The following is a 20,357-nucleotide window of genomic DNA, read 5'->3' on the forward strand; positions in this document are numbered from 1 at the left end:
GACAAAGTAGATGTAGGGGAAATGCCTCATTTTTTAAATAATCTTTATTGTCACAAGTAGGCTGACATTAACACTGCAATGAAGTTACTGTGAGAATCCCCCAGTCGCCACATTCCGGCGCCTGTCCGGGTCACAGAGGGAGAATCCAGAATGTCCAATTCACCCAACAGCACGTCTTTCGGGAATTGTGGGGAAATCTAGAACGGGTCGTAATTTTAGAATAACAGGGAGCAAATTTAAACAGAGACAAGGGGAAATTTCTTCTCAAAGTTTCTAAGATATAGGAGCAGAATCAGGCCATTTGACCCATCGAGTATGCTCTGCCATTCGATCACGGCTGATCTCCTCTTGGCCTTAATTCCACCCTCCTGCCTGCTCTCCATAAGCCTTCAACCCATTATCAATTAAACATCTGTCTAACTCCTCCTTAAATTCACTCACTGTCCCTGTGTATCCACCGCAGTCTGGGGTAGTGAATTCCACAGATTCACAACCCTTTGGGAGAAGTAGTTTCTCCTCAACTCTCTGTTTTAAATTTGCTAACTCTTATCCTAAGGGATGTAAATCTGTGGAATTCACTACCTCAATGCTGGGACATTGAGTAGCTTTAAGGAGGAGATTTTTAATGAGTAATGGGTTGAATGGTGAAGGAGAAAGGCAGGAAAGTGGAGTTGAGGCCATGAGATCGGCCATGATGGTATTGAATGGCACGGTAGGCTTGAGGGGCTGGATTGCCTCCTCCTACTCCTAGTTCTTATAAGTTCATAAGACACAGGAGCAGAATTAGGCCATTCGGCCCATCGATTGTGCTCTGCTATTTTATCACAGCTGATATATTCCTCATCTGCTGCATACAATGCTACCGACCAAGAGCTGGATTGTGAAATCAGCCAGAACATCTCCTCCCGAGAACACATGACCTAGGGGTAGCCTCCCGAGCCTAAACGCCCTCAATGTGTTCATGGCTGATCCCATCCTAGCCTCAACTCCACCCTCCTGCCTGCTCTCCATAACCCTTCAACCCATTACCAATTAAACATCTAACTCCTCCTTAAATTATGCACTTTGGTAGGAAGAATGGACGGCACGGTAGCACAGTGGTTAGCACTGTTGCTTCACAGCACCAGGGACCCAGGTTCAATTGCCGGCTTGGGTGACTGTGCGGAGTCTGCACATTCTCCCCATGTCTGCGTGAGTTTCCTCTGGGTGCTCCGGTTTCCTCCCACAAGACCTGAAAGATGTGCTTATTAGGTGAACTGAACATTCTGAATTTTCTCTGTGTACCCGAACAGGCATCGGAAGGTGGCGACGAGGGGATTTTCACAGTAACTTCATTACAGTAGTCCCCCGTTATAACGCGGGTGTTGGGGTCCAAGACAGCCACCCGCGTTGCATCTGAGCCGCGGATATCCACAATGGGGGTTTTTAATTTATTTTAAAATCTATGCATGCGCTTCCCATTGTGAGTCTACGGGGGGCGGGGGGAGAGGTCAGACCCCCGTAGACTCACAATGGGAAGCGCATACATAGATTTTTAAATAAATTTAAAACCCCCATCGTGGATCTAATTAAAACAAGCTCTCTGATTGCCACAGAATGAGGCTGGGAGTTATTCCAGAGGGAAACCCACAGAAACTTACCAGGAACTCTGGTGGGTTTCACCAAACTGGAGGAAAGGATTGCCTTTCAAAAATATGTTCTGACTGCCACCGGTTTAAAGAACATGTCTGCTGTGCAGGGTTGAGGCAGCTGTAGCTCTGCACTATCCACTTTCGGACGCTGTGTGAGCTGCTCCTCTCTCACTGAATCTCCCTCCAATCAGCCGGCAGTGTCAACTTCAGTGGCCGGCTCACTTTGATCAGGAGAGGGAAGCTGACAGTTGGGGTCCATAAGCCCCCCCGCCATATATCGCGAACCGCGGTATTGCGGAGCGCGGTATAACGGGGGACTACTGTATAGTGTTAATGTAGGCTGACTTGTGACACGTGGTTCACATTGCTGCCTCACGGCGCTGAGGTCTCAGGTTCGAGTTTGTATGTTCTCCCTGTGTTTGCGTGGGTTTCACCCCCACAACCCAAAGATGTGCAGGGTAGGTGGATTGGCCACGCTAAACAGTGACCCGGGATCGAACCTGGGACCTCGGCGCCGTGAGGCAGCAGGGCTAACCACTGGGCCACCGTTGTGCCCTTCCATTTTTCTGTTTTAAACCCGTTTCACAGGGTATTAGAAAGGGAGGATTTGCAATCATGAAGCAGGAAGCCAAACACCACATCAAAATCTGAGTCAATTATTTTCTCGTAACCTATCACCATATTTTGAAGATGGAAGGAAAAAGCCCCATTCCCAGTGGAGAGAAACTGTGTTGTGTGTGTGGACAGGGATTTACTCAGTTATCTAACCCAGTGTTTTTCAAACTTTTTTTGTTGGAACCCACTTTTGCCAGCTGGCTGATCTTCCTGATCCACTTGATGGCCGGCCTAGATCTTTGTTTTAACATAAATTTAGAGTACCCGATTCATTTTTTTCCAATTAAAGGGCAATTTAGCGTGGCCAATCCACCTAGCCTGCACATCTTTTGGGTTTAGAACATAGAACAGTACAGAACAGGCCCTTCGGCCCTCGATGTTATGCCGAGCAATGATCACCCTACTCAAACTCACGTATCCACCCTATACCCGTAACCCAACAACCCCCCCCCCCCCTTAACCTTATTTTTTAGGACACTACGGGCAATTTAGCATGGCCAATCCACCTAACCCGCACATCTTTGGACTGTGGGAGGAAACCGGAACACCCGGAGGAAACCCACGCACACACGGGGAGAATGTGCAAACTCCACATGGACAGTGACCCAGAGCCGGGATCGAACCTCGGAGCCGTGAGGCAGCAATGCTAACCACTGAGCCACCGTGCTGCCCTCTGGCATAGATCTGATGGGCCGAAGAGCCTCTTCCTGTGTTCTGTATTGTAAAACTCTTTCACCCCTGCCAGCGAAAGTAGAAATACTTTCAAATTGCAGACGAGAGCCACGAGGTTGATGTCAATGTTTGAATTATGGAAAAAAAAAATCAAGATTTGTATTTTCTACCATCTGAAATGAAATGAAAATTGCTTATTGTCATGAGTAGGCTCCAATGAAGTTACTGTGAAAAGCCCCTCATCGCCACTTTCCGGTGCCTGTTCAGGGAGGCTGGTACGGGAATCGAACCGTGCTGCTGGCCTGCCTTGGTCTGCTTTAAAAGCAGTGATTTAGCCCAGTGCGCTAAATCTTCACAGCTACATGAGTACAGAGTAGTTTGCAACCAATGAAGTAGTCACTGCTGTAATGCCAATTTAGGCACAGAACCAGGCAGCACGGTGGCACAGTGGGTTAGCCCTGTTGCCTCACAGCGACGAGGTCCCAGGTTCGATCCCGGCTCTGGGTCACTGTCCGTGTGAAGTTTGTACATTCTCCCTGTGTTTGCGCGGGTTTCGCCCCCACAACCCAAAGATGTGCATGCCAGGTGGATTGGCCACGCTAAATTGCCCCCTTAATTGGAAAAAATTTATTGGGTACTCTAAATTTTTAAAAAAAAATTATGCATAGCAAGATCCCTCAAACAGCAATGTGAAAAAGCCCAGATAATCTGATTTTGTGATGTTGATTGAGGGATAAATGTTAGTTCGGACAGTGCTTTGCAAAGTGGGGGTCGCGGGTCGCAGGATGATGTAAAATGGGTCGCCAAAACGTCTGCAAAAATGATCCCCGAGGATCGCCTGACCTTGTTTTCCATTTTGGCTGCAGCAGTGTGTGGCCACATGATGCTGATGTAGAGGCCAGTGCCGTGGACTTTCTGCCACCCTGGGTCACTCTTACATTCACCGCCACGGACAGAGCCTCCAGCAGCCACTCCCGTTTCTGAAGCAGATAGAACATAGAACAGTACAGCACAGAACAGGCCCTTCGGCCCTCAATGCTGTGCCGAGCCATGATCACCCTACTCAAACCCACGTATCCACCCTATACCCGTAACCCAACAACCCCCCCTTAACCTTACTTTTATTAGGACACTACGGGCAATTTATCATGGCCAATCCACCTAACCCGCACATCTTTGGACTGTGGGAGGAAACCGGAGCACCCGGAGGAAACCCACGCACACAGGGGGAGGACGTGCAGACTCCACACAGACAGTGACCCAGCCGGGAATCGAACCTGGGACCCTGGAACTGTGAAGCATTTATGCTTCACCTGGATGATCAGCCAGGTTAGTCAGCACCTCCAACCAAAGAGTTTAAAAGAAAAAAAATCAATTATCTTTTGATTTATTCCCTGCAGATACTCCTCCTGCCTGCACAATGTTAGTTTCCAGCAGCGCTTCACGCTTTTTTTTCCCCAGGCCTGCATCTCCCACTCAAAACCGAGCGACTGCTGACTGGAATATATTTCCACAAGTACCCCAGTCAGTAGCTCGTAGCTGGAGCACTGCCATATTCAGGATTTCACAGATAATTTTTGTGTAGCCTGTGGGGATCTCCCCACCTTTCAATTGGTCTGTTGTCACAAAGCTGACTTATGTTTGTCCCATTCTGAACTCGGCTCTGGGCGACGGATGTGGGTTTGGGGACTCCATCCATCCCAGTTAGGGGGGAAATATTCAAGTACAGCTCACACAAAGAGACCGTCTTCAGGGTTAACGTTCTGAATCGGATGCATGTTGAATGTCTGCCATTGTTACCACTGTCAATTAATCTTGAATATCTGTTACATTAACGTCGTCAGTGCTGGTTCAATTTCTGCGACGGTTAATCTCGTTGATGTCTGTTGAGTTTCAGTTACTCTTTTCTTTATAAATTTAGAGTACCCAATTATTTTTTTTCCAATTAAGGGGCAATTTAGAGTGGCCAATCCACCTAACCGGCATATCTTTGGGTTGTGGGGCTGAAACCCACGCAGACATGGGGAGAATATGCAAACTCCACAGACAGTGACCCAGGGCTGGGGATCTCAGCGCCACAGTCCCAGTGCTATCCCAGTGCACCACATGCTGCCTTTAGGTTTCAGTTACTCTTAATCTTGTTAATCAGATCTATGTAAGGGCAGCACGGTGGCCTAGTGGTTAGCACAACCGCCTCATGGCGGCGAGGTCCCAGGTTCGATCCCGGCTCTGGGTCACTGTCCGTGTGGAGTTTGCACGTTCTCCCCGTGTCTGCGTGGGTTTCGCCCCCACAACCCAAAAATGTGCAGAGTAGGTGGATTGGCCACGCTAAATTGCCCCTTAATTGGAAAAAATAATTGGCTAATCTAAATTTAAAAAAAAAAAATCAGATCTATGTAGGGGCTGGTTTAGCTCATTGGGCTAAATTGCTGGCTTTTAAAGCAGGCCAGCAGCACGGTTCGATTCCCGTACCAGCCTCCCCGGACAGGCGCCGGAATGTGGCGACTAGGGGCTTTTCACAGTAACTTCATTGAAGCCTACTCGTGACAATAAGCGATTTTCATTTCATTTCATGTTTAAAGTTGTGGTGTGTGTGCATAAGGGATTTGATGTATAGTAGGGGCTGGTTTAGCACAGGGCTAAATAGTTGGCATCTAAAGCAGGCCAAGCAGCACCGGTTCAATTCCTGTACCATCTTCCCCGAACAGGCGCCGGAATGTGGCGACTAGGGGCTTTTCACAGTAACTTCATTTGAAGCCGACTTGTGACAAAAATCGATTTTCATTTCATTTCATTTTAAATGGGGAGCTGCTTTCAGCTCACTTTCTAAGATCAGTCGCTCTCTCAGTGAGACAGACTTTGCGATCAATGGTGAGTCTCCTTTCTTCCCCATCAGCCCAAAATCCAGGCATGTTTCAAAGAAATTCCTCATTTCCCCATCAAACACCTCAGGACTCTGTGATGAAAAGACGTGCACACTGATCTGTGCAGAGATATTTATTACAAGTTATTTAAATCTCCAAATGGCAACAAAAAGTAATAGAAAAAATGTTTTTATTTACATTATTTTACATTTAATAATACAGAAGTGATAATACAGAATAATGAATGTGATGTTTGAAGAAGTAACTATAGAGAATCTATTGTGAAAGTGACGTGGGTCGTGTGAGGCGGCCATTTTGTAAAAATGGGACGCAGGAGAAAAAGTTTGAAAAACAGAGTTAGGACATCAGGGAAAATTCCCTCGCGTGAGGCGGCCATTTTATAAAAATGGGTCGCAGGGAAAAAAAGTTTGAAAAATAGAGAGTTTGGACATCAGGGATAATTCCCTGCTCTATTTAATGTAGTCCAATTGAATCGTTTACATCCACATGAGAGACAGAACCTCCATGTGGCATGGTAAGTGGAAAATGGCATTTCTAGGACACCATCTCTGCAGTACTTCACTCAGCCTAGATGTGGAAGTCAACCCACAACCGTCTGATGTAGAGACAAGAGCGTCATTCACTGAGGCACGACTAACACAGAGGAAAGACTACAGATATTTAGGGTTAACAGCTCTTAATCTGAAAGACAATTTTGCAGAAGATGCAGTTTGCTAATAAATGGTTGGGGAAGGTGAATCCAGAATATTGCTGTAAATTAAACTGCGAGAATAAGACAAAATCATGCCGGTTTAAACTTGGAAAAGCTACATTTCGGATTGATAATCACTATTTTTTTCATTTACAGTGCATGATGATGTTTGGGGAGGGGGGGGGGGGGGGGGGGGGGGAGGTGCAGACAATGGCAGCGAGTTTCCATAAAATTCTGAGGATTTTCCTTTGTAGCTGTTGTGAAAGAGTCCGAGTGTGATTGTTCTGTGACAGGTTTCAGTTTAAACCTTTCAATACAGAATTCAAATTTCAGTGAGTTTTCCTGTGGGTGAGAATCGACACCCAGACCCAGAAAGAAAGAAGGCAGTTTTCTCCAACCCCTATTGCCCCTCGCAGATTTTGAATGGATGCGGAAAATCTCCAACCTGGTGTTTGGCTCCCCAAAAGCTCCTTCCAACGAGAGGACTGAGAGAGAGAGTGTGTAAGCGCAGGACTTGCAGGGTGGGGGTCTGTATCTGCTTCCCCACAGAAATGGGAACGGAGTCTCTTGGTGGGTGACTGAATTTAGTTGAATGCAAGATTTCAGTTCAGTGAAGAGTCGGATTGATTGATGATGACCCGATCGCCCGTTACTCGGCTTCAGTCTTGTCCGTGTGATGGTTCCAAATTACAGCTAACCGTCTGCCATGCTGTTGGGTATGTCTGTCAGCCGGCCAGTCCACTCTGCTTCTCACTCCTGGGCCATGCATTCTCCCATATCTCCCCTCACAAAATCCATTTCCGTGGAACCTTTTCTGTTTGCCATCCTGATCTGACCCAGTAGTTGGGATATCTATGTTAATTTCTGGGTGCGCCATGACCCCCCTCTTTGAAAAAGCCTGATCTAACCTGTTGGGGTACAAATACAGTCACAACAAGGAGAAAGCATGGAAATATGGAGAGTGTGGGAAGGGAAAGAGAAAACGCTGGAAAATCTCAGCAGGTCTGGCAAGCATCTGTAGAGAAAGAAAAGAGCTAACGTTTCGAGTCCGATGACTCTTTGTCAAAGCTTTGCTTTGAGTGTGGGAAGGGATTCGGTTTTCCCATCCCAGCTGGAAATTCATCATCGCAGTCACACCGGGGAGAAGACATCCACCTGCACTGACTGTGGAAAGGGATTTACTAAATCATCCACCCTGCCAACACACCGGCGCACTCACACCAGAGAGAAACCTGCTCAGTGTATGATGGGAAGGGATTCATTTTCTGTTTTTTAAATAAATTTAGCGTATCCAATTATTTTTTTTCCAATTAAGGGGCAATTTAGCGTGGCCAATCCACCTAGCCTGCACATCTTTGGGTTGTGGGGGTGAAACCCACGCAGGCACGGGGAGAACGTGCAAACTCCACACAGACAGTGACCCAGGGCCAGGATTCGAACCCGGATCCTCAGCGCCGTAGGCAGCAATGCTAACCACTGTGCCACCGTGCTGCCCAGGGATTCATTTTCTCATCCACCCTGCAGAGGCATCAGAGAGTTCAGCAAGGGGAGAGACCTTTCACCTGCTCAGAGTGTGGGAAAAGACTCAGTCAGTCATCCACACTGCAACTTCATCTTGTGGGGGGGGTGTTCAACTGCTCTAAGTGTGGAGAGGAGATTCACTAAGCTTCCCAACCTACTGTCGCACCAACACGTTCACGATTAACTCCAGACATTGGATTTTGCTGTTACTCATGTCCAGGACTGAACCATGTTCATTGGGGTTTGTTGCTGCTGATGTAAATAAACTCCAACTCAGTTATGAGAGATAATATTCTGGATAATAAATAAATAACATTCATGTTAATCAAACAGTGTCTAGTTTTTTAAAATATCTGAGACACAAGTTAATTAATTTTGATGAGCTCTCCTTCTCCCCTCCATCCTCACCTGCAACAAGTGTGAGGAGCTTATTTGCCACTAAGATTGAGACAATCTGATCAGCTGCCTCTGCTGCTTCCCTCCCTCCCACGAGCCTTCTGGGCCAAACTGTCTGCGTTTGGCCAATTTCTGAACTCGCATCTTGCTCCAGTTTCTCTCCTGCCAAAGCTCATCGTGCTCACGAGACCCACCTTCTCCTCCTTTGACTCTCTTCTCACTGAACTGCTGACCATCTAACGTCCCCATTTTAGCTGATATTGTCAACAGTTCTCTTGGTCTCTCTTTCTCCTGGCACCGTCTCTCTCACCTTTAAATCACCTTCAACAAAACCTTTGACCCCCCACCGCATTCACAAATTACTGCTCCATCTCCCATCATCCTTTCCTCACCAAAGTCCGTGTACTCGGTGTTTCCCAAGGATCGATCCCCAGCCCCTCCTATTTCCCATCTACACGCTGCCACCTGGTGACATCATCCCAAAGTACCGTGTTAGTTTTCACATGTACACTGACAACACCCAGCTCTACCTCACCCCCTATCCCTCTCCATTCCTCCACTGGAACTAAATTAGCAAACTGCTTCTCCCACATCCATAGTCATACAGTAGAGAAGGGGCCCTTCAGCCCATCGAGTCTGCAGTGACAAAACTACACTAAATCGATACTAATCCCGCTTCCCAGCACTTGGCCGATAGCTTTGAACGATATCATATTCCAAGTTCTCATCCAAGTATTTAAAGGTTGCGAGGTTTCCCACCTCTACGACCCTCCCAGGCAGTGAATTCCAGATTCCCACCACCCTCTGGATGGAAGGATGCATCCTCAAATAGTTTGGTGACCAGAGCTGCACACTGTATTCTAGCTAACTAAATATTTGTACAGCTCCAAAATAACCTCCCTATCAAAGCAAGTGTCCCGTATACCTTAACTACCCTATTAACCTGTCCTGCCGCCTTCAGGGTTCTGTGGACCAGCACCCCAACATCCTTCTGTTCCTCTTGAGCTTCCTTGTGTCCTGCCATTCACTGGGTATTCCCTTGTCTTGTTACTCTTTCCAAAGTGCATCACCTCTCTCTTTTCAGGGTTAAATTCCATCTGACCATCCTGTATATAGTTTCCCACAAGCTAAAATCTTCCTCCTCACCATTAACCACCCTGCCAACCATACTGTCATCCACAAACCTAATTAACAATCCCCCCACCCCCCCCCCCCCCCCCAAACCTTGGGCATCACATTCTCACCTATATTGTTTTTCCCTCTTTATCAATCTCCCATGTGGGACCTAGTCAAACGCATTGCTGAAATCCATATTGTGGTAACTTAGCGACCATAAAAAGGTAGTCAAATGCATTTTTGAAATGAAAATGGCTTATCGTCACGAGTAGGCTTCAATGAAGTTACTGTGAAAAGCCCCTAGTCGCCATATTCCGGCGCCTGTCCGGGGAGGCTGGTACGGGAATCGAACCGTGCTGCTGGCCTGCTTGAAAAACCAGCGATTTAGCCCAGTGAGCTAAACCAGCCGTCAAATGCATTTTTAATAGAAGGAACTTCCTCATATAAATAAATTATGAAGTTTAACAAGAACACAAGAAATAGAAGCAGGAGTCGGCTGCCAGGCCCTTCAAGCCTGCCCCGCTATTCAATCCCATCATGGCTGATCTCTGCTGTCCCCAACTCCTTTTCTGTGCCATTTCCCTTTAGCCCTCTATTCCTCGATCTATCAAATATTTATCCACCACCACGTTAAAAATTTCTAATGATCCAGGACAGAGAATTCCAGAGATTCACACCATCTGCAAGAAGAAATTTCTGTGCACCTCAGTTTTAAAGACCGGCGCTTTATCTTGTAGCTATGTCCCTTCTCCGAGACTCTCCCACCAATGGAAACATCACCCTGTCAGTCCCCTCAGGATCTTATATATTTGAATAAGGTCACCCCTCACTCCTCTAAACTCCAAGTAATATACAGACCCAGACTACGTAGTTTCTCTTGATAGGACAACCCTCTCATCCCAGGAATTAGTCTGGTGAATCCCCTTTGGACAGCCTCCAATTATCATAGAATTTACAGTGCAGAAGGAGGCCATTCGGCCCATCGAGTCTGCACCAGCTCTTGGAAAGAGCACCCTACCCAAGGTCAACACCTCCACCCTATCCCCATAACCCAGTAACCCCACCCAACACTAAGGGCAATTTTGGACACTAAGGGCAATTTATCACGGCCAATCCACCCAACCTGCACATCTTTGGACTGTGGAAGGAAACCGGAGCACCTGGAGGAAACCCACGCACACACGGGGAGGATGTGCAGACTCCGCACAGACAGTGACCCAAGCTGGAATCGAACCTGGGACCCTGGGGCTGTGAAGCAATTGTGCTATCCACAATGCTACCGTGCTGCCCTCTGTTACTCTGTCCCTTTTTACTGAGTTGGATTCATTCAACACAGATTGAAGGGAATATCTCAGGAAGAGTCTCAGATGAAGAATCCGAGTGGCACTTTTCAAATCACTGGATGAATTCTCAGTGAACCAACATCATTTGCTCAGAGCGAGGAAGGTTTGTGTTACAGCTGATGAGAAGCAGCCACTCACTTACAGATACTCACACACACACACATCTGTACACACACACCCATGAACACACCCACATTCTCATACACAGGGAACCACATTCACACACACTCGCAGATACTCACACACACAGACCTGTACACACAACCATACTCATACACAGAGAACCACACTCTCAGATACTCACACACACAGTCCTGTACAGACACACCCATGAACACACACCCACATTCTCACACACAGGAAATCACACTCGTACACACTAACATAGGAATACTTCCATAAGGTAAATATCATCAACCTGACTAATACTGGGTTCAAACACCAATGTGTGTAAAGGCCACAATGTTACAGAAATTGAGGTAAACAGGTTACAAGGAGAAAGAATATCATGGAAATGTTTGCACTGAGCAAGAGAAAAGTTTTGAAGCTACAAAAATAAGAACCTTATTGACTGTCATGGTGGGGAATGTAGACAGAGGGAGGCAATGCGGAGAAGATCTGAATAACTTTAATAAACATTATTCAACAGTAATGAGACTTACACACATTAAAATTAAGAACCCGCAATAGAAGCAGGTTCTCAGAGGTCAGACTGAGGATAAGATTAGACAGGAAGAGATAAATAATCTGAAAGGACAGACAATGTATGTTCTCGACACTGAGCCAGAGGGTCAGGAGATGGACTGAATGCAAAGACATTATTAAGTCTTTATGAAAGAGATGAGATATTCCGTTAGAAACCATAGGAAAAGTAGTGATAATATTTTTCAGGATGGCAGCCGGTGACGAGTGGTGTGCCTCAGGGGTCTGTGCTGGGACCACAACTTTTCACAATGTACATGATGACCTGGAAGAAGGAACTGAAGGCACTGTTGCTAGGTTTGCAGATGATACAAAGATCTGTAGAGAGACAGGTAGTATTGAGGAAGCAAGGGGGCTGCAGAAGGATTTGGACAAGCTAGGAGAGTGGGTAATGAAGTGGCAAATGAAATACAATGTGGAAAAGTGTGAGGTTATGCACTTTGGAAGGAGGAATTTAGGCATAGACTGTTTTCTAAATGGGGAAATGCTTAGGAAATCAGAAGCACAAAGGGACTTGGGACTTCTTGATCACGATTCTCTTAAGGTGAATGTGCAGGTTCAGTCGGCAGTTAAGAAGGCAAATGCAATGTTCGCATTCATGTCAAGAGGGCTTGAATACAAGACCAGGGATGTACTTCGGAGGCTGTATAAGACTCTGGTCAGACCCCATTTGGAGTATAGTGAGCAGATTTGGGCACTGTATCTGAGGAAGGATGTGTTGGCCTTGGAAAGGGTCCAGAAGAGGTTCACAAGAATGATCCCTGGAATGAAGAACTTGTCGTATCCGGAACATTTGAGGACTCTGGGTCTGTACTCGTTGGAGTTTACAAGGATGAGAGGGGATCTTATTGAAACTTACAAGATACTGCGAGGCCTGGGTAGAGTGGACGTGGAGAGGATGTTTCCATTTGTAGGAAAAACTAGAACCAGAGGACACCATCTCAGACTAAAGGGATGATCCTTTAAAACAGATGTGGAGATGCCGGCGTTGAACTGGGGTGAGCACAGTAAGTCTTACAACACCAGGTTAAAGTCCAACAGGATTGTTTCAAACACTAGCTTTCGGAGCACTGCTCTTTCACCCGAGGAAGGAGCAGCGCTCCGAAAGCTAGTATTTGAAACAATCCTGTTGGAATTTAACCTGGTGTTGTAAGACTTCTTACTTTAAAACAGAGATGAGGAGGAATTTCTTCAGTCAGAGGGTGGTGAATCTGTGGAACTCTTTGCCGGAGAAGGCTGTGGAGGCCAATTCACTGAGTATCTTTAAGACAGAGATAGAAATGGCAGCACGGTGGCGCAGTGGGTTAGCCCTGTTGCCACACGGCGCTGAGGTCCCAGGTTCGATACTGGCTCTGGGTCACTGTCCGTGTGGAGTTTGCACATTCTTCCCGTGTTCGCGTGGGTTTCGCTCCCACAACCGAAAGATGTGCAGGTTAGGTGAATTGGCCACGCTAAATTGCCCCTTAATTGGAAAAAATGAATTGGGTACTCTACAATTAAAAAAAAAAGACAGAGATAGATAGGTTCATGATTAATAAGGGGATCAGGGATTATGGGGAGAAGGCAGGAGAATGGGGATGAGAAAATATCAGCCATGATTGAATGGCAGAGCAGACTCGATGGACCAAGTGGCCTAATTCTGCTCCCATGTCTTATGGTCTAATATCACACAGACTGACTAAAGAGCATTACATCATTTACTAGATGAATTAATGGGTTCATGTGTTCCACTTTGATAAACAAATAACCAGAATGTGTTTACAAGTTAAGAACACACTACTAAAGTCAAAAGGGATCAATACAGAAGCTTGGGATTCCCGACCAGGTCTGACTTCAAACAGATTGATCAGATTAGAATAACGTGCTCATGCATCTTTCCGATGAGTCCTCCCATTGGTATGCAGTAATCTCATTGTCTATGTCTGTAATAGGTTAAGTAAAATAAATAAAAAACATTAAACTGATCTCTCATTGCTTCTTCGTTTCACTTGTAGTAAGTGACACAGATAATTCTGTAAAACGCAAAGTACATTTAGCTTTTAGGGAGCAACACTGTGACAATTTGTGCCCAGTGTGAACTCGCTGGTGTGTCCACAGATTGGATGATTAATGAATCAATCTCACGTCATATCTCTGCCCAGCCTTTCCCCAGTGTGAACAAGTTGGTGATTCATCAGGTCAGTTGAAACATTTCCACACACAGGAAGTGAATGACTGAATCCCTACACATGCACGCACACACACACACAGCAGATGATTGGCCTCCCCCACTGGTGTCTCAGAAGGGTGTCTGTCTAATTGACTCTCCTCCCACATTCGGAGCATGAGATGGCCTCTTCCCAGAGTGAGTGCAATGGTGAACTGTGAGGCGAGATGTTTGCCTGAATCCAGTCCCTCAGTGAGAGCACCTGAACTTGTTCAAATCGATGAACACATCAATGGGAGATAAGTTCCTCGGAAAGTTTACAGCACTTCCCGCAGCCTCGGCACTGAATAGGTCACTCATCAGTGTGAACTCGCTGGTGTGTCACCAGGTTGGACAAGTTAGCAAATCCCTTCCCACACTTGGAAGAGGTGAATGGCCTCTCCCCAGTGTGAACTCGCTGGTGCACCTGCAGGTAGGACGAACAAGTGAATCCTTTCCCACATACAGAATAATTGAATGGTTTCTTCCCAGTGTGTGAACTCACTGGTGTATCCACAGTTGGGATGACTGAATAAATCCCTTCCCACTCTCAGAGCAGGTGAACGGTCTCTCCGCAGCCTGAATTCTCTGGTGTGCCTGAAGGTGGGATGAGATACTGAATCCTTTCTCACATTCAGAGCAGGTGAATGGACTCTCCGGCGTGTGACTGCGCTGACGTACAGTGAGGTCAGATGACCATCTAAACCTACTGCCACAGTGAGAGCATTCAAATGGTCTCTCAACAGTGTGAACAAGCTGGTGGGACATCGGGGCTCCAGAACCTTTATAGCAATTCCCACAAACTGGACATTTAAAAGATCTCTCAGCAGTGTGAACACATTGGTGTGTCAGCAAGCGTGAACAACAAGTGAATCCCTTCCCGCACTCGGAGCAGGTGAACGGCCTCTCTCAGTGTGAGTGCCCTGATGTACAGTGAGGTCAGATGATCGTTTGAACCCAGTGCCAATGGGAGAGCAGCTGAATGGTAATTCATCAGTGTGAATATGTTGACGGGACTTCAGTTCCCAGGAGCTTCGACAGTACTTCTCACAGCCCAGGCATTTAACGGTCTCTCATCAATGTGAATCCGCTGGTGTCTCAGCAGGTTGGATGACTGAGTGAATCCTTTCCCACAATGAGGGCAGATGAATGGCTTCTCTCCAGTGTGAATTCTCTGGTGAACCAGCATAGCTGATGCACAAGTGAACCCCTTCCCACACTTGGAGCAAGTGAATGGCCTCTCCCCAGTGTGAATGCGTTGGTGTGTCCGCAGTTGGGATGGGGTAATAAATCTTTTCATACAGTTAGAGCAGGTGAATGGTCTCTCCCCGGTGTGAACTCGCTGGTCTTGAGTGAGGTTAAATGATCGCCTGAACCCAGTCCCATAGTGAGAGCATCTGAACGGTCTCTCGTCGGTGTGAACACGTTGATCGGACTTCAGATCCCCAGAACTTTTATAGCACTTCCCACAGTCTGGACATTTAAAAGGTCTCTCATCAGTGTGAATCCGCTGGTGTCTCAGCAGGTTGGATGACTGAATGAATCCTTTCCCACACTGAGAACAGGTGAACGGTCTCTCCCCAGTGTGACTGCGCCGATGTTTTAACAGGTCAGATGATTGTCTGAATCCTCGTCCACACAGAGAACACGTGAATGGTTTCTCCTCACTGTAAAGGGTGCTGTTTTCTTCCATGTTCAAAATCTGATGATATTCCACTGATGATATATTGGCGACTCTGTCAGATCCTGATAAGACGCTTGGTTTCAGTTTCCCGACTGAACAGCTTCCTTTTCCAATGTCCTGTGAAATTGATTTCAAACTGAAAAGGGGAGAGAGAAACCGCAAAAACAGAGAGAGCGATGTGGAGCAGCAGGGGTGAAGGAGATGGAGTTTATATATCTACAACTTGACAGAAGTCTGCCAACCCTCAACCTGTACCATCCAAAAGGACTAGGATAGTAGGTATATGTGAACATCTTCATCTTCTGTTCCCCTCCAAGGAACACATCGTCCTAATTTGTCTAACATCCAGTACTGGATGAGCAGAAATTTCCTCTCGCAATTTAAATATTGACAAGACTGAAGCCTTGTCTTCAGTCCCAGCTATAAACTCCAGTCCCTCACCAGTGGCTCCATCTCTCTCCCTGGGAACTGTGTGAATCAGACGGTTCACTTCAGTGTCACCTTTCACCTAAATATGGGTTTTCAACCACATATCTGCATCATAATCAAGACCGTTTATTCCACCTCAGTGATTTTCTCTCTCTCTCTCTGTAATCTCCCTGGGGAAGCTGCCTGGGGAAAGCGGGCAGCATAATCAAGGATCCCTCCCACCCGGCTTACTCACTTTTCCAACTTCCTCCATCGGGCAGGAGATACAGAAGTCTGAGAACACGCACGAACAGACTCAAAAACAGCTTCTTCCCCACTGTCACCAGACTCCTAAATGACCCTCTTATTGACTGACCTCATTAACACTACACCCCTGTATGCTTCATCCGATGCCAATGCTTATGTAGTTACATTGTATATCTTGTGTTGCCCTATTATGTATTTTCTTGTATTTTGTTTAATTCCCTTTTCTTCCCATGTACTGAATGATCTGTTGAGCTGCAATCCAATCCAATCCTCCCTGCTGTTGTCTTTCTCGTGTTAGTGAATGGGCAGGGGTGTGGAAGGAGCTAATTTGCTCTTGCAGAGAGCCCGCACAGGCAAGACAGGCTGAATGGCCTCTGTCTGTATTATAATCACTCAATGATTCAATAAAAAAAGACCTATACTGGAGGTCACGGACTAAATTCTGCCTCCAGATCCACCTTGTTACAAATTGGCTCTTTCCGTTGTTTGTCTGCAGCTGCCAGAAATCTGGAAATAAAAGAGGAAATGCTAGAAATACTTGGAGAGGGAAACAGATTTCACATTTTCACTTTGTGCAGAATGAACTCCAGGGAATGAAAATGTGGTCAATTCGATGGCGAATATAGCTCAGAAGTGGCCACAGGAAAAACAATTCCTGACTCTGAATGAGGTAGTGAGATGGTTGGGGTTGAGTAGTGATGGAAACCTCATTTAGACATGGTCGGTAGAAGTAACAGTAACATGCTAAATATGTTTAAAATATGGTTAAAACGCATTCATGTTGAGACAGAAGCAGAGGACAATGGCGGAGAGGTGATCAGGGATGAAATGGATTGAGACCCAGAGCAAAGAACACACCCACAGATCTTTGAAGGCGTGGGGCAGGATGTCCCAGGAGGGAGATCCAGAGAGCAGAATTTGCTTTTTTGCTTGCAAACCAGGGTAATGGGTGGCTCAAATTACCCAAATCATTAATGCAGTTTAATGGACAAGTTGTCTCCATTCTGAGGTATGGGTAACAGCCACCTCCCAGTCATTCAAAATCCTGCCCTTTACAAAGATGGCGGGCGGGCATGCTCATTGAGGCACATTGCCCACTACAAAGATGGCGGGCGGACATGCGCATTGCGGCACATTGTCCACTACAAAGATGGCGCGCGTTAACCAAGCCCGATCACGAGACGTTTTTGGTGCAAAAACCGGGTACCGAGAAGTTGTGTTTCGTGGTTCAGATTTGAGAACCACGTTTTTCTGGCTCTCCACCAACCTGTCAGATCTACCATTGCCTGCGCACCTCCATCTAACTGCGACCGATCGTGGACCCGAAACAAAAATCTCTCCATCGCCATTACCCTCACTGCGCGTGCCTCAGTGACCGCTCAGCCCCGCCCCTCATTCATTCCGATTGGTTGGAGGACCAGCTGCTCCTCCAGTCCCGCCCCATCCACCTATTGGTCCGGAACAGCCGTCAATCATTCCTAGGGGGCAACCTGCGAGCTGGAGCATGCGTAGTGCTTGACATGGGTGCGCATGCGCGGAGTCGAGGCCTTTGGCGAGAGGCAGAGAGGCCTTTGTCCCGGAGAAGCGGAGTCAGCGTCAGGCGGTGGGTGGGAGGATTTGGAAACACTTTGTGGGTCCGCAAACCCGTCACCATCATTGTCACCTCCCTGGTTTGCAGCTGCCGAGCTTCTCCCTCCCTCCCTCCCGGGAACAGGCCCAGGTTAACGGGCACCATCCTGCTTCACACACTGGAGGGTGGTTCACATCACAGGATGGGGGAGGGGGGATAATATTAAGAACTTGCACTTTGCACTCAAATCAATGAGGACTCTGATCTCTGGCAAGGAAGTACATTCCCAGACAGCAGTGGAGGCTGCATCATTAAATATATTCAAGGCTGGAAAAGGGAGTCAAGGGGTGACAGGAAAAAAATGAAGTTCAGGGTCACAATCCGATCAGCCACGATCTTATTAAATAGAAGAGCAGGATTGATGGGCCGAATGGCCTACCCCCTGAGAATCTTATGATCTCTCGATCGAGTACGGGAAATGCTGTGCAGGTCTGTTGATCAGCATGAATTAGCACCTTCAGGAGAATAGGTAGGGCGCCTTTTACTTGCAGCAGAGTGTGTGTGTGCGTGGGGGAGTGAGTATGTGTGTGTGGAGGTAGGGAGCAGAGGCTGGACATTTACAGCGTTTGGGGAATGAGAAAGGTGACGCAGCAACTAGAATTGTCTGTTCTGAATTTCTGAGCTGTACTGACAGTGATGACATTTGTGAACTTTCACAGGATATTCAAAGGGGAGGAATTGCAGTAAGAAATCTCAAACCAAACTTCACATCCAAGATCGGACCGAGTAACTCGATTCGTTAGGACGGGGAAAACCAACGGCCATTTTAACATCCGTGTGACTGGAAAAACACCAAAAGACGGACATCCATACCATGGGGAAACCGTGGAAATGTGGGGATTGTGGGAAGGGATTCACTTCCCCATCTGAGCTGGAAACTCATCGACGTACTCACACCGGGGAGAGACCATTCACTTGCTCTCAGTGCGAGAAAGGATTTAGTACTTCATCCAACCTGCGGACACACCAGCGAGTTCACAGCGGGGTGACACCATTCATCTGCTCCGATTGTGGGAAAGGATTTACTACTTCATCCAGCCTACGCAAACACCAACACATTCACACTGGGGAGAAGCTGTTTACCTGCTCCGTGTGTTTGAAGGGATTTGGATGTCAATACAACCTGCAGAGGCACCAGCGAGTTCACACTGAGGAGAGACCATTCATCTGCTCCGTGTGTGGGAAGGGATTCGTTGACCCATCCAGCCTGCTTGCACACCAACGGGTTCACACTGATGAGATGCCGTTTATCTGCTCCGTGTGTGGGAAGGGATTCAGGGATTCATCCAACCTGCTCACACACTTGCGTGTTCACACTGGGGAGAGGCCATTCACCTGTTCTGACTGTGGGAAGGGATTCACTCAGTTATCCAGCCTGCAGAGACACCAGCGAATTCACTCTGGGGAGAGACCATTCACCTGTTCTGTGTGTCGGAAGGTATTTGCAGATCCATCCAGCTTGAGCAGACACCGGCGAATTCACACTGGGGAGAAGCCGTTTACTTGCTCTGTTTGTGGTAATGGATTCATTGACTCAATCCACCTGCGGAGACACCATCGAGTTCACACTGGGGAGAAGCCGTTCACCTGCTCAGTGTGTGGGAAGGGATTCACTCAGTTATCCAACCTGCAGACACATCAGCGAGTTCACACTGGGGAGAGACCATTCGTCTGCTCCGTGTGCGGGAAGGGATTTACTAATTCATCCAACCTGCTAACACACCAGCGAGTTCACACTGATGAGAAGCCGTTTATCTGCTCCGTGTGTGGGAAAGGATTCAGAAGTACAGCCCACCTGCAGAAACACCAGCGAGTTCACAAGTGATGGCGGGGTTGGATTCTGCTAATTGTGCTGCTGTTAATCACACTCATGACTGAACCATGTTAATTCTGACAGTTGGTGAAGTGGGAGGGTCAGAGTGTTTCTGTTGCACTGGCTGGTGTCTCAATTTTCCTTCCCATGGACTGACTGTTCTTGAGTGAGGGCACATTTCCACTGAAATGATTCACAGAAGAAGATGTATTAATTTTATCTTGTACAGTTGTGATGAATGTTTATGATATTAAATATATTGTATTGTAGGAACATAGGAACTGGAGTAGGCCATTCAGCCCCTCGAACCTTTCCCACCATTCAGTGAGATCATTGCTGATCTGTGGCCTAACTCCATATACCTGCCTTTAGCCCATGTCCTTTAATATGTTTGCTTAAAACATCTATCTATCTCAGATTTAAAATGAACAACTGGTCTCGCTTCAACTGCAGTGTGTGGGAGAGAGTTCCAAACCTCTCTCACCCTTTTTATGAAGAAGTGCTTCTGAACATCTCTCCTGAACGGTCTGGCCCTAATTTTCAGACTATGCCCCCTAATTTTAAGAGTCTCCAACCAATGAAAATAGTTTACCTTTATCAACCTTGTCTTTTCATATTAATATCTTCGAGACTTTGATCAGGTCACTCCTTAACCTTCTAGATTCTAGTGAAAACAGGTCTAAATTGTGTAATCTCTCCTTGTATTTAACCCTTGTAATCCAGGTATCATTGTTGTAAATCCCTCCAAGGCCAATATATCCTTCCTAAAGTGTGAGGCCCAGAACCGCTCCCAGTGAC

General features: G+C 46.9%; 2 protein-coding genes across 2 annotated transcripts in view; one reads left to right on the forward strand and one right to left on the reverse strand.

Annotated features, from left to right (window-relative positions):
- Positions 1-20,357, forward strand: part of LOC119951937 (zinc finger protein 721-like) — a 124,346-nt gene extending 103,989 nt beyond the window's left edge. Inside the window, exon 4 of the mRNA XM_038775333.1 lies at positions 18,566-20,357. Coding sequence (XP_038631261.1) covers positions 18,566-19,571 — 1,006 coding nt within the window. The 3' untranslated portion in view covers positions 19,572-20,357. The remainder of the gene's footprint in view (positions 1-18,565) is intronic.
- Positions 13,123-16,083, reverse strand: LOC119951935 (zinc finger protein 239-like). Its single transcript, XM_038775330.1, has one exon. It carries the CDS (start codon positions 15,448-15,450, stop codon positions 14,776-14,778), a length of 675 nt encoding a protein of 224 aa, XP_038631258.1. The 5' UTR covers positions 15,451-16,083; the 3' UTR covers positions 13,123-14,775.

The sequence above is a fragment of the Scyliorhinus canicula genome, chromosome 17 (genome assembly GCF_902713615.1).
Source record: "Scyliorhinus canicula chromosome 17, sScyCan1.1, whole genome shotgun sequence".
Classification (NCBI taxonomy): Eukaryota; Metazoa; Chordata; class Chondrichthyes; order Carcharhiniformes; family Scyliorhinidae; genus Scyliorhinus; species Scyliorhinus canicula.